Below are 12,370 nucleotides of genomic sequence, written 5' to 3' on the forward strand. Positions count from 1 at the left end.
CCCCAGGGGCTGCAGTCCCTCACAGAGCTTGAGCCACCTCCAGCGAGGGCAGCAGGTTCTGTGAGGGGCCTGGAGAGGGGAGAAGTGCTGAGGAGCAGCTCCAGTGCAGGGTTTGTTGAAACAGCACATCCAAATTAAAAGTTTTACTATGCAGTGACTCATCCCTGTACAGAGTGCAGTTACTGCTCTGTGCACACGACATCATTAGTATGCAAAGTGATGTTTGGGTTTGTAGGAAATGGATTAAATGTCAGGCACCTATAGAATCTTAAAGTCTTGAGGCCCCTGGAAGAAATCACAGGCACCAGCAGCTCTGCACTTAAAGCAGAACTAAGTCAAGGATGGGCTCGGAGCCCCAGTTAGGTGGCATTTGTCACTCATCTGTCACCCAGAGGCTGTCGAGTCCCTCTGCCGTGGCTACGGACCAGGCACCCCTTCTCTCAGGGGCTGGCAGATCATTTATTTCATAGGTCTTTTATGTTTCCTTACAATGTGCATTTAAGATGAATGTATCAAAATACTACATTCAGTTTTTAAAGTAGCCTTTTGTTAGCTAATACCTGTGCTGATCTTGTAACTTGTGTGAGTGCTGACCTGTGAACAGGTAAACATGTGTTTACCTGTTTCCATCATGTTTAGTGTTTAAACATAAAGCATTCCCAGGTGTGAGTGATTGTAAGTGTCAGGATGCTTTTACACCTCAGAAGTTAAATCAAACCCACTGCTTCTGCAAAGTGTCTTCTGTTCCCATGCAGAGCTTAGGGAGAATAGAGCCCTTAGGGTAATTTCTGAGGAAAATGTGCCAGAAAAAACTGATCTTGAGGACGGATTGCAGACACACACGCTGGTCTCGTGGGCTGCTTATTTGGGAATAACTGCCCTGTGAACGGTGAGGGAAATCCCAGAGCACGAGGCTGAGTGTGAAGTGTTGGGCTCTGCGCTTCAGGCGCCAGTTTCAGCTGTGAGGATGGAGTAGAAAGAGAGGCCTCTTGGGGATGAGAAAACCACATCCTGCTGGATTTGTAGAGTTGGAAATTGTGAAATGAGAGTAGCAAGAGTATGGTGTTGTTTTTCTAAGGTTGATGCTTGCAGGGGTATTACTGTACGGTGTTTGATGGACTGTGGGGGAGCCCTGGGACAAGTTGGTAATGGCGGCTGATGAAGTCGCTACGAAGGCACAGGCACTTGGGCATTTCCAGCCGCTTGTGTGCCACGCGTGGCTGCAGCTGGGCCGGCCGGCTCAGGGAGCGTTTGTGGCTCCACATTTTGGCTGGTTTTGTGCCTCCGTGAGGCTGTGAATGGGCACGGTGAGGGCACAGCAGGGCAGGAAAGGCATGCCCACCTTCCCCGGAGGAAAAGGGAGAGGAGAAGCAAAGAGAATAAAAATGGCTTTTTGAACCCGTTTTGTAAATGGGGCTGAAGCCTCGGCACGTACTCAAAAAGAGTCTCTGTGGTGTTCCATTTCCTGATACAGAGCCTTAACATGCACGACCCGTGCAGAAACACCTCGTAGTGAGCAGAAGTGCTGTTCCACCCGTGTTCCATTATCTCCTCCCTCAGTGAGGCGAGGGCTCTGCGCCTCCCGGCTCACACTGGGGGATTCTCGGGGGGTGCCCGCTAACGGGGATGGGTCGCGTCCCCTCCGAGAGCCCCGCGGCGTTCGCCGATCCCTCGCAGCGCCGGGGGTCCTCGGCCCCCGCCCCCTCACCGCCGCTGCCACAAGATGGCGGCCGCCCCGCCGAACTGCGCTTCCCGGCGTGCCCCGCGCCGCCGCGCGAAATGGCCGCCAGGTGCCGTGCGGGACTACAGCTCCCGGCATGCCGCGGGCCGGGAGGGGTGGAGGGGAAAGACTACGCGTCCCGGCGTGCAGCGCGCCGCCCCCCTCTGCCGGTGCTGCGGCCTGGCGCGCGCCTGCCGCCGCCGCTTCCGGGGGAGAGGGGGCGGGGCCCGGCGTTGGCGGAAGTGACGTCAGGTCCGGCGGTGTGTGGCGGAGCGGGGCGGGCCGGGCCGAGCGCGGACCGGGCGGAGCGGAGCGGGGCCGGTGGGTCCGGTGGGGTCCGGGCGGGTCACGGCGGAGCGGCGGCTCCTCTGCGCACCGCAGGTGAGAGGCGGGGGATGGTCCGGGGCACGCACCGCCGCCGCCGCCGCGGGGCCTCGAGGGCGCCGCCCCCTCCCCCGAGGCGGCGCCGGGCCGCGGCCTCCACCCCCCGCGGCGGGGCCGCCCCTCGGTATTGTCTGCGGCGCCATCCGGGGCCTGCGGGGGCGGCCGGTGCCGAACAAAGCGGGGCCGGGGCAGCGAGCGGCGCGGCCCGGGGTTGCGGGCAGCCGGGTTACCGACATCACCGCCTGGCGGCGGCCCCGCTGTTAGCGAAACACGGCCCCGCTGTTAGCGAAACACGGCCCCGGAGCGGGTCCGACCAGCCGCCGAGCGACCCCGTCCCCACCGGGGCGCTGCTCCCACAGCCTCCGCCTCAGCCCCGCGCGGGGGAGGCGGCTGCGTTCGGTAACCTCCAGCGCAGCACTCGGAGGCGTTTGTATCGGATAGCGCTGGCGTCCCGCGTGGATTTGATTAAGAAATCTGTTTATTGGGCGAGTGGAATTATTAGACGGTTATAATCAGCTCCGTCGATAAGAGCCGGGTGCTAATCTCCATAGATAAGGAGGAGCTGGGCCAGCGCTGCCGACTCGCAGGAGGAATCACCGGGAGATAAACAAGTCACTGACTTCTGGCTGAGCTGCTCTAAAACACCTTCCTTTAATCTGCAGCTCCCACTAAAACCATGTTATTTTTAAGTGCTTAAAGGAAATATCGTAATTTTTTACTTAATTATTCTCTTTTTTTTTCTGTGGCGGGTTAGGGTAAGGACCCGTGGTTGCTGCATGGAATTAGGCCTGACCTCACCTCCGGAGAAGGCAGTGGATAATCTTCTTTCGTGACTGGGTTTTAAATGCAGACTCCTCAGTCACAAAGCTCTGAATTTTAATGATGGTCGGTCAAGGGCTCTTCATGGCTGTAACTGCAGCAAAATTCAGGGAAATGGGTGAATTAATGGGCCTCAGTGATGTTCTGGAGTAACAATCTCCACACTGCATACAGAAAACAACTCAGGCTTAACTGAAATCTGATGTTAGAGGATTTTTTTATTTCTGTCATCATTCCAAAGATACAAATCCTGATTTTTATTAGTCTCTTTTCCCCCACTCCACACCAAAATCCCAGAGGAACTTGGGTCAGAACCTCACAGTGTGTCACCATGGCAGAATTCTCCCTGTTTTCTGTTCCTTGGCACTGCCAGTGTTAGTTTCCTCTTCTAGAGTGAGGAGCTTTGAACTCCTCTGCTTCCCACCTACTCCCAGATGGAAAATGGGTTATTTTTATTCCTAGCAGCAGTGTAGCCTGGCACTGAGGCTTGTGTCCTGCAGCAGCCTGCTTAGACTGGGACTTTTTGCAAGACTGAAGTGGCATTTGGCTCTTCCCCTCAGAATTCCCCGATTGAAAAGGTTGTACCAGTACTGGTGAAACGAGACTGAGCTTGTCCTCCCTCACACGTGAGCACAGAAACCTGGTGTGTGTCTTGAAGGGGAGAAATGGGAAGGTTTGTTTATTCTGGAAGGTTTATTTGTTCTCTTGGAAGCTGCAGAAAATTAAATCAGGAGTGCTGTGAGTGAGGGATGGGCCTGAGGCTTCCTCAGTGTTCCTGCAGGATAAGTGAGTGTGGGCATGTTTCCCTGTGGGAAAGGCATGAATGGACTGAGGGCTTCATCAGATAAACTTCAAATATTCAGGCTGAGCCTGGGTCCTTCTTGAAGATCATCCCCATCATCCTTGGGCAGAGGTGGACAAAGCTGCTTTGGTCCAAGCTGGACTTCCCTCCCTCCTAAAGCTGGAGCTCCTGTCTGGTGGGAACGCTTCAGAAATGGGAAAGCTGGCCTGTGATTCAACAAATTACCCTTCCAAGCGTTTACACAAACGAGTAGGGTTGGTTTGTTGGGTTTGGGTTGGTTTTTAAAATTATTTTTGCCATTCTGGACTTGTGTACAGGCACCTTTGTGTAGAAGCTGCTTGAGTTCCTCACTGCTGAGGCAGTTACTTTCAGGAAAATAATAATATCAAGATTAGCTCCACAAAAGATAAGGTGAAAACACATGCCAGTAAACGGGGCGGGAGGGGGGCGGGCAGGGGAAGAAATTAGGTTTTTTAGGCTTTATTTCCTGTACTCCATCCCGTGTGTTTGCTTGGGAACAGCTGAAGTGACTTAAAGAAATTTCAAGCTTGATTTGGGGTGTTAAACACAACGTCCTTTCCTGTTTTATGTAAATGTTGCCAGTAATCCTCAGCAAGTTTGTTTTGAAAGAACATCAAAAAGAACCTGTTTTCCCTCGGTGGAATACACAGTGGAATACAGGCATCTGCTCCCGTTTGTGGCACTTCCCAGGGAGCTGCAGTGACTTCCGTGCTGGGGTTTGCCTTTGATTGAGGAACAAATCAAAGGATTTGTGGAACAGAGCAAGCCAGGCAGGTTTCTTCTTCTTTGTGCTTTTCTTAATTGGTCACTCAGATGTGGCAGGTTTTTAGCTGGTATTATCAAGAGTTTTGAACCAAAACTTGCATTAATTCCCTAGATAACAGGACCAACTGGAATGTAAAGAGAAAATGTGAGGTGCTGCATGATAAGCCCTTGTACTCTAGTAGCAACAAGGCTGTATTTTGATACCCTCCTCTCTGAAGAAGTCACTTTTTGATCACTTCGCAGACAATGAAGTTTTGTTAATAAAATAAAAATATTTTCACTCGCTGCTGCAACTTTCTTTGTGAATTTTAACATGAGAAAAACATTCAAATTTATTTGAGTCATGGATTTTTCGGTCAGGTTGTTTAAGTCCTTTTTGTTTTTTTAAGGCATTGTCTCATTTTGCATGCTGTTTAAAGAAAATTGATACTACCAGTAATAGTATCCAACAAATACTGAGCTTTTCCAGTGTTGATCTGTGTATTTGGGCATGGTACAGAAGGGCAGCAATGTTGTGTCACCTCAGAACACACAGATTTCCAGGTGGCCCTGTGCAGGGTCAGTTCCTCATGGTTTCTGCTCCCTGCAAGGTTTCCCAGCAGGAAAGGGCTGTGAAACCTGGCTCGTGCCATCTCACACAACACTTAAAAGTGCTTTGGAAAACAAATTCTCCTTTTGAGTGTTTAAATATTTTCCTACTGGCAAGTACGTGTGCTTCCTGTTTTTTCCTGTCACTTTTCATTGGCCATGGTGCTTGGCTTCGGTGAAGGTTCAGGTTGGGAAATGAATTTGTCCCTGGAATCCGCACACAATGGGAATGGTGCTTGTGATGCTGTTCCTTGTTGTGATCTCAGAGCTCTGCTGCAGTCAGGGCAAGGCTGCCTGGAGCCTCCATATGCAGGTGCAGCCTCCATTCCCTTGGGCTGGGCTTGTGCAGGGCAGGGAATGAGGAATCTGCAGGTGTTAACTGCTGCCCTGCTCAGTTGCAGGTTTGGGATCGGAGTGGCAGCCATGAAGGACCCGAGTCGCAGCAGTACCAGCCCCAGCATCATCAGCGAGGATGTGATCATCAACGGGCACTCCCACGAGGATGACAACCCCTTTGCTGAGTACATGTGGATGGAGAACGAGGAGGAGTTTAACAGGCAGGCAAGTCATTCCGTGCTTTCAGTGGCCCATCTGTCCTGTGTCACTTCCCAGCTGAAGGGACAGAGCTGAAGTACCAGATCGGCTCTCTGGAGTAATCCTGGGGAACAAACAGGTCTCCCTTGCTCTGGCACTAAATGTTGATCTTGTGTAGTCCTGGTGGAAAATACAGGAAGTGCAGCACATTCTAATGCATCCATTAATTCCCTGCTTCTGCAGGAGGGAGGGGAGAACAAAGAGTTGACAGGTGGCACTTGGGAAGGGCTGGCCTGGAGGCATTCGTGTGTGGACATGCTGTGCCCCAGTGCTGAGCTGGGGAATTCCAGGTGCACACCTGCCTTGGGAACAGCACTGCTGCTCCCCAGGGTGCTGGGTGACAGCTGCTCATTTTAATACTTGACTCTTACAGCTCCCTTCTCAGGTGGGAAGGAAGCCTTACCTTCCTCTGCCGCCTTGCCTCTGTCACCCTTTTCTCTCCTGCTCTGGAGACTGGGAACAGCCCACCTCTTTCCACACCCCTTTCCCATTCCCAGCTTGCTCTGTGCTCTCCATAGCTGCTGCCTGTGCTCCAGCAGCTGTGGCTGTGCTGGGTGCTGAGCTGCCAGCATGGGATCCTCAGGGTGCCAGCAGCTCTGAGCTCATTCAGAGTCAGGTTTGCTCACAACACCTCCATTCTCTCCCCTCTTGTGCATTGTTTCCTGTTTGGTGTTTTTTTCTCCCAGGAACTGTCCCACAGCATACAGGGAGTGTAGTTCTCTGGGAAGGAGCTGTGTCGTGCCATGATTTTTCAGGCACAGATTCCATTGTCAGAGCAGAGGAAAGGTAGGAATGTGAGGGGAGAAGGGTCTTGTTCAGACAGACACACTTGAGGCAGCCTGGTCACCTGCTGCCGCAGACACGGCCCTCTGGGAGCCTGAGCAAGTTAAACTGGAGCTGGAAAATAAAAGCAGGCAGTCCTAATTTCCAGCTATTTGAGGAATTAAATGTTATGTGGTACTGCTGGAGCTGCCATGGAGGCACCTGTAGGGGTACAGGCCTGTAACCAAGCCCCTGGAGCTGGGCAAGCCCTGTGTAACTGGAGTGTGTGTCCACGTGCCCACAGCAGGAGGGAGGCAGTGTCTTCTTGAGGTGCCACCCAGACTGGAGTGCTGCTCGGGGGAATCACTGAGTCAGCCTTCCGTGCCTCTGGAGTGCCTCTGGAGTGCCTGGGCGGTGGCTCGGGGCATGTGGGGATGAGTCCCTGTTCCCCAGAGCACCAGGTGAGCTCGTGGGTGTGTTTGCCCCAAGGGCAAGGACCCAGATTGCGCAGCAGTCCTGATAATCTGGTGTTAATGTTTTTGATTTGGTGTTTGTGGTAACTGAATTTCCACTCCGGGACTGAGGAGGTGTTTGATTTCAGAGAGAAGGGTAGATGGGAAAACTTGTTTGAGCTTCCACTGAGTGAACTTCTAAATCTGTCCTGAATCAGTTTTCCATTCCCTTGTGTCAGGGCAAGTCCTTCACACCAGCTTCTGTTTCCCTGCTTTCCTCTCTTAAACACTCTGATGCAGGACATGGAAAATTTGAAAGATGAACTTGCTCCAAAGCTTGTTTACTGAACAACCAAGGAAAACTGCTTTAATCTCTGCACTGTGTGTCAGTTCTGCCTGGCTTGGTTTGTCCTGCTCCCAGGACAGCAGGGCTGCATTCCTCACAGATGCTGGGATCAGGTGGGGTTCCCCAGGAGAGCACAGTGGGTGAGCACACACTGGCAGCAAGGAGAGGCTGCTTGTTCCAGGTGACAGGCAGGGTTTATTTTCTCCCCAGGAGTCCTGCCCGACACTTTCCTGGGGAGTGTTTCCTGACTCTGTGTGCTGGCACAGCTCCCTTCCTCATGCTTGCAGTGAGCTCAGTCCAGACTAGTTGGTACAGCTGAAATTTTTGCTTGGGACCTACATTTTCCTTCTCCTTTAGGTCGTAACAAGCTGCAAACAAAACAGCTGGGGTTTGAGGGTTTTCCTGCCTCTTCCTTTCAGCTGCAGCCCCAATCCCTTGGACAAAGCACTGATGTCCTTCTTGCTGCATGGACATGGTGCTGGGCTGGGGTGCTGCTGGACAGCTGGGACGGTCAGCTGAGTGCACACACCTGGGAATAACCCCCCCCTCGAGCTCACAATAGATCTGTTGCTGAAGCAGGTTGTTTTCATTGCACAGATTGAAGAGGAGTTGTGGGAAGAAGAATTCATCGAGCGTTGTTTCCAGGAGATGCTGGAAGAGGAGGAGGAGCATGAATGGTTTATTCCAGCCCGTGATCTCCCACAAACAATGGATCAAATCCAGGACCAGTTCAATGACCTTGTTATCAGTGACAGCTCACCGCTGGAGGATCTGGTGGTAAGCTCAGCTTCTCATTCTATTTCTAAAGTTCAAGTCTTTGTGCAAGGCAGGGGTTTACTGCTGCTTATTGTAAGAGAAAGTTCTTTCCAGCAGGAAGGAGCCTGGTAAAGCCTGCCTGGCTGTGCAGGGTAGGTGGGAAGGAGGTGTCTTCATGGGATGAAGGCAGATGCCCAGTGACCTATTTGGTGGCTTTCTTCATACCCACATGCAGCCTTTCCCATGGCACAACTCCAGGAGTGGGTGGGATGTTATGAAAGAAGGGCACTGAGTGGAGCCAGGGCTGGGAAAGGGTCACTGGGCATCTGCCAGCACTGACACGTTGGGCTGGTCTGAGCCCTGTCCCAGGGTCTGGTTGGGATTGGGAGAACCACAGCAGATCTCTGGAGCAATTCTAGGGAAGGGGAAAGCAGCTAAACTGTGATCATTTCCCTCTTTTTGCCATGTGACTTCTGTGCAGAGCTCAACCCAAAGGAAAGGGCTGTGTGTGCTTATTTTCCCTCATAGACTTTCCCACAGTTCCTCGCACAGAGCACAGACCCCACACCATCCTGTCACACAGCTGCTCTGAGATTCAGATGCAGACCCTGACCTTCCCAAGCTGAAGCAGCTGCATGCAGCAGTTTGAGCCTCAGTGAAGATCAGAAAAGCCTAATCCTCCATTTCTTTGTGATAAAGAGCTCCTTTTGAAGGTGCTGGTGCCCACCTCGAACTGCAGGGCATGGAGCAGCAGCAGCTTGCCAAGGGACAGGACAGGGGAGTCACAGACAGAGACATGTAAAAAAATCAATACAGTGCTCATACACAAGAAATTCCCAGAAGTGGCTGAAGTTCCTGGAACAAGTCACCTCTTGCTTAAATAAGCAAAATTTAAAAACCTCATGGCACGTTTTAACAGCTCAACTTGAGAAAAGGCTATTTCAGCATGAGGGGAAGCTGCTGGGTTTGGTGCATGCCTGTGGTTTGCTGCTTATTCCCTGAGCCCTCATCCAGCTGAAACTTCAGGTGGTGCTAAGGAAGGCTGGATAACTCAGGGAGTAGCACAGAGGAATGGGCTTTTCTGGGGATTATAGATTGCTGCTAAGTGTCAGAAGCCTATTGTATACCTGATTGTTACTCTGAATGCATAAACCTTTGCCTCTCATTGTCTTCAGCTTGAAAATGGAAGTTGAAAATAAATATTCACCTCAATTTCTGTTCTTCTCTTCCTCAGGTCAAGAGTAATCTGAATCCAAACGCAAAGGAGTTTGTTCCTGGGGTGAAGTACTTAAACATTTGAGTAGACTGGGCCCTCTTTTGGTGGATGTAGCACAATTTCCACACTGTGAAGCCAGTATTAGAAGATTTAATTGTAAAAGCTCTCTCTTCTTGTCACTGTGTTACACTTATGCATTGCCAAAGTTTTGTTAGTCTTGCATGCTCAATAAAAGTGCTGAGACTGTTATTAAGTAAATCTGTCAAAAGTTTAATGAAAACATAATTGGGCCCTGGCTCTGTGTGAAGGAGGCAGTGAGGTAAGAAGCACCAGTCAAGTTGAGACAAAGTACCACTTTAATAAAACCTTCTGCAGACTCTGACTTTTTAAACAGGACTTGGAATTTGCGGTGAATGGTCTGGTTTTAACTAAAGATGTGTTAACTGGTGCTAGCTTGCACCTGATAATGCCTTAACTTCCAAGTGAAAGTGAGGAGATCTGATTGTTATGCAAATTAGCTAACTTTCCTTTGAGGTATCAGTGTTGTTACTAATGTTAATTTCCCCCCTTACAAAACATCATGATCCTGGGAAGCAGCGTGAGCTTAACCCAAATCTCACAGACCTGTACAGAGTCGTAGATCTCAGCTCCTGAACTAACATCCAGGCGATTGGGAGGAAGCAGTTCCCTGTCCTTTGCAGTGTGTGATCATGTTAGAAACCTTCCCTTCTCGTGCTGGTCAGGGAGGTGTGAGATCCATCACAGTTCCTGCCAAGAACAGGCATCCCACATAGCACTGCCTATGGAACCCTTAGCATCCGACTTCCCCACAGCTGGATTTAACCAGGCAAACCCCAGCATTAGTGATTTGAGTGGTGCTTTTCCCTTGCTTTGTTTAATCATCACTACACAATAGTCTACAGCACAATGACTTTTTTGGGGTTTTTTTTTTTGGTTTTTTGGTTGTTTGGGGTTTTTTTCTTTTAATAAAGCTAGAACAATTTTGGCTTCTTAAACTTCATATTTGGGTAGGTTAAGCTGCCATACGTGTTCAGTGTGAATAGTGTTTAAGTTGAAAATATTGTAAAAAAATTATATTTTTTCAAAAATATTTAAAAAAATAAATAATAGTAGAAATGATGTGGTGGCTGTCTCATAACTGGGCATCTGGCACGGGAACTCACTTGGCAGCGTGTGGAGGACAGGACTGGCACTGTGCAACCCAATGGCCCGGGATCCTGGCTGAAGCTGGACTCTCCATGGGATCACAGACTGCTCTGGGTTGGAAGAGACTTCAGAGACCCAGGCTGCTCGAAGCCCTGTCCAACCTGGCCTTGGACGCTTCCAGGGATGGGAATTTATTCCTCTCCTCCCACTCTGTGCTCTCCCATCATTTTCCCTGTGGCTGTTCCCAGCCTGGCCCTGCTGGAAGCCCTGGGAGCAGCTGAGGGCTCTCAGAAGCTGCTGCCTGGTGCTTGGCACAGGAGCCCCAGAGCTGGCGTCGGGTGCTGGCTGCAACAGCTCCTACAGCCCCATCCACTCTTGCTTCATGGAATGAATATCCTGAGTTTGACCCACGAGGATCAAGCGCAGACCCTGCTCAGGACAGCCCAGCCTCGCTGTTAGTATCTCCTTTTTCAGCTCGGATTAAACCGAAGGGGCCCAGCTGGAGCTGCAGCTCTGCAGGACGGGCAGGGTGAGGCGGGGCCTTCCCGCAGGTATTGCCCTGCAGCAGAACCACCTCGCTGTGTCAGCAGAGCCTCTCTGTCCTGAGGGAGCTCAGCTGCACCAACCCCTTCTGCTGCTGTTCTGCAAAGTGATAACGGAATTACCCCAGCTCCAGCCGGGCACTGCCTTCCCTTCCCATGCACAGGGCTGGCAAAACTTCTCCAGGACTTCCCCCGACCTGGGAGAGTTTAGACTGGAGCTCCTTAATAAAAAGGTCAGCAAATAACACACAGCTGATTTCTATCTGCAGTGGGAGTTCCACCAGCGAGTCCTGCGTGGCTGCAGTTTGTCCACAGCATGGCCACCGTCACCTCGGGGTGGTGGCAGCTGAGTGCAGCAGCCAGGAGCAGCCAGCCTGGCCGTGGCTGCTCTCCTGGAGCTGGCTTTGTCCCTCTCCTGTATCCCGTAGCCCTGGGATGTTCACTGGGGAGGAGCTGCCGCTGTCCATGACAACCCGGCTGGGATTGGGGTGTGACTGCAGCGGAGGTGGTGGCACCCAGCGCCGATCAGCGCTGGCACTGCCCCCAGGCTTCCCCTCAGTCCTGCTCCAGCCCCAGCGGGTGGGCTGGGGGACAGGGAAATGGGAGAGGACCCAGCTGGCCAGAGAGGTGTCACAGCCTGTGACACCCTGCTGGGCACCAGCGCCAGGACAGCAGCCAAAGAGGGGGCTCAGAGCCAGGCTGGTGCTCGTGGGAGGTGGGGAGTGATTGTATTTGCATCCCTTGAGGTTTATTTTAAGTTGGGGTGGGTTTTTTTTCCATCATCTTCACTTTTAACAGATTTTCTCACTTCTCCCCCTGCTCAGGCTTGGGAGTGAGTGTGTGACGGTGCCACCCCGGGCTGTGACAGGGTTGTGCAATGTTGCCTCAGCTCAACTTTGGTGCTAAATCCAGGCCAAGGACTGGCCTGACCCCGCTGTGTTGGGGGTCAGCCACCTCTGTGCCTGCAGCTGAGAGCACCTCGGTGGCATGGGGCAGTGTCACCAGCACGGCCAGGACAGAGCCAGCGCTCCAGAGCTCCCGGGGCAGGAAGGGTGTGCCGAGGGCTTGTGCTGAGCTGCCTCTCCCACAGCACCGGGTTCAGGCGGAGCCCACCTGGAAGAAATCCAGCGTGTCTCCGTGCCTGGCAGCCCAGGAGGAGCACGGTCAAAGGTGCTGATGCCTTTGCGGTGCACAAAGGACGAGGGAACGGTGCAGGAGGCAGCACAGACACTAGCGGGGGACGTGCCCTTGAATATTTTATCATTTTTAATGTATTGTCTTAAGTTAGGCATCCTAACGCTGGTCTGGACACTGCCCGACGCAGAGCCCGTGCCAGCTGCTGGGTCACCGTGCCGGAGCCGAGGGCACAGCGTGAAAATCCGCGGCCCCGGGTGGGAGCTGGTGGCCCCGGCTGGCTCCGATGTGGCTGACGGGCT

General features: G+C 52.2%; 1 protein-coding gene across 3 annotated transcripts; it reads left to right on the plus strand.

The window, feature by feature from the left end:
- The first annotated feature begins 1,948 nt into the window (after positions 1 to 1,948).
- PAIP2 (poly(A) binding protein interacting protein 2) lies at positions 1,949 to 9,483 on the plus strand. 3 transcript variants are annotated; one of them, XM_068205463.1, is made up of 4 exons: positions 1,949 to 1,972; positions 5,495 to 5,660; positions 7,851 to 8,030; positions 9,244 to 9,483. In XM_068205463.1, exons 2-4 carry the CDS (start codon positions 5,523 to 5,525, stop codon positions 9,307 to 9,309), a joined length of 384 nt encoding a protein of 127 aa, XP_068061564.1. In that variant the 5' UTR covers positions 1,949 to 1,972; positions 5,495 to 5,522; the 3' UTR covers positions 9,310 to 9,483. The 3 variants fall into 3 exon arrangements, with proteins under 3 accessions (XP_068061564.1, XP_068061565.1, XP_068061567.1); XM_068205464.1 differs by having other exon boundaries at positions 1,959 to 2,101; XM_068205466.1 differs by having other exon boundaries at positions 1,963 to 2,101; positions 5,501 to 5,660.
- Positions 9,484 to 12,370: the final 2,887 nt, after the last annotated feature.

The sequence above is a fragment of the Anomalospiza imberbis genome, chromosome 15 (genome assembly GCF_031753505.1).
Source record: "Anomalospiza imberbis isolate Cuckoo-Finch-1a 21T00152 chromosome 15, ASM3175350v1, whole genome shotgun sequence".
NCBI lineage: Eukaryota > Metazoa > Chordata > Aves > Passeriformes > Viduidae > Anomalospiza > Anomalospiza imberbis.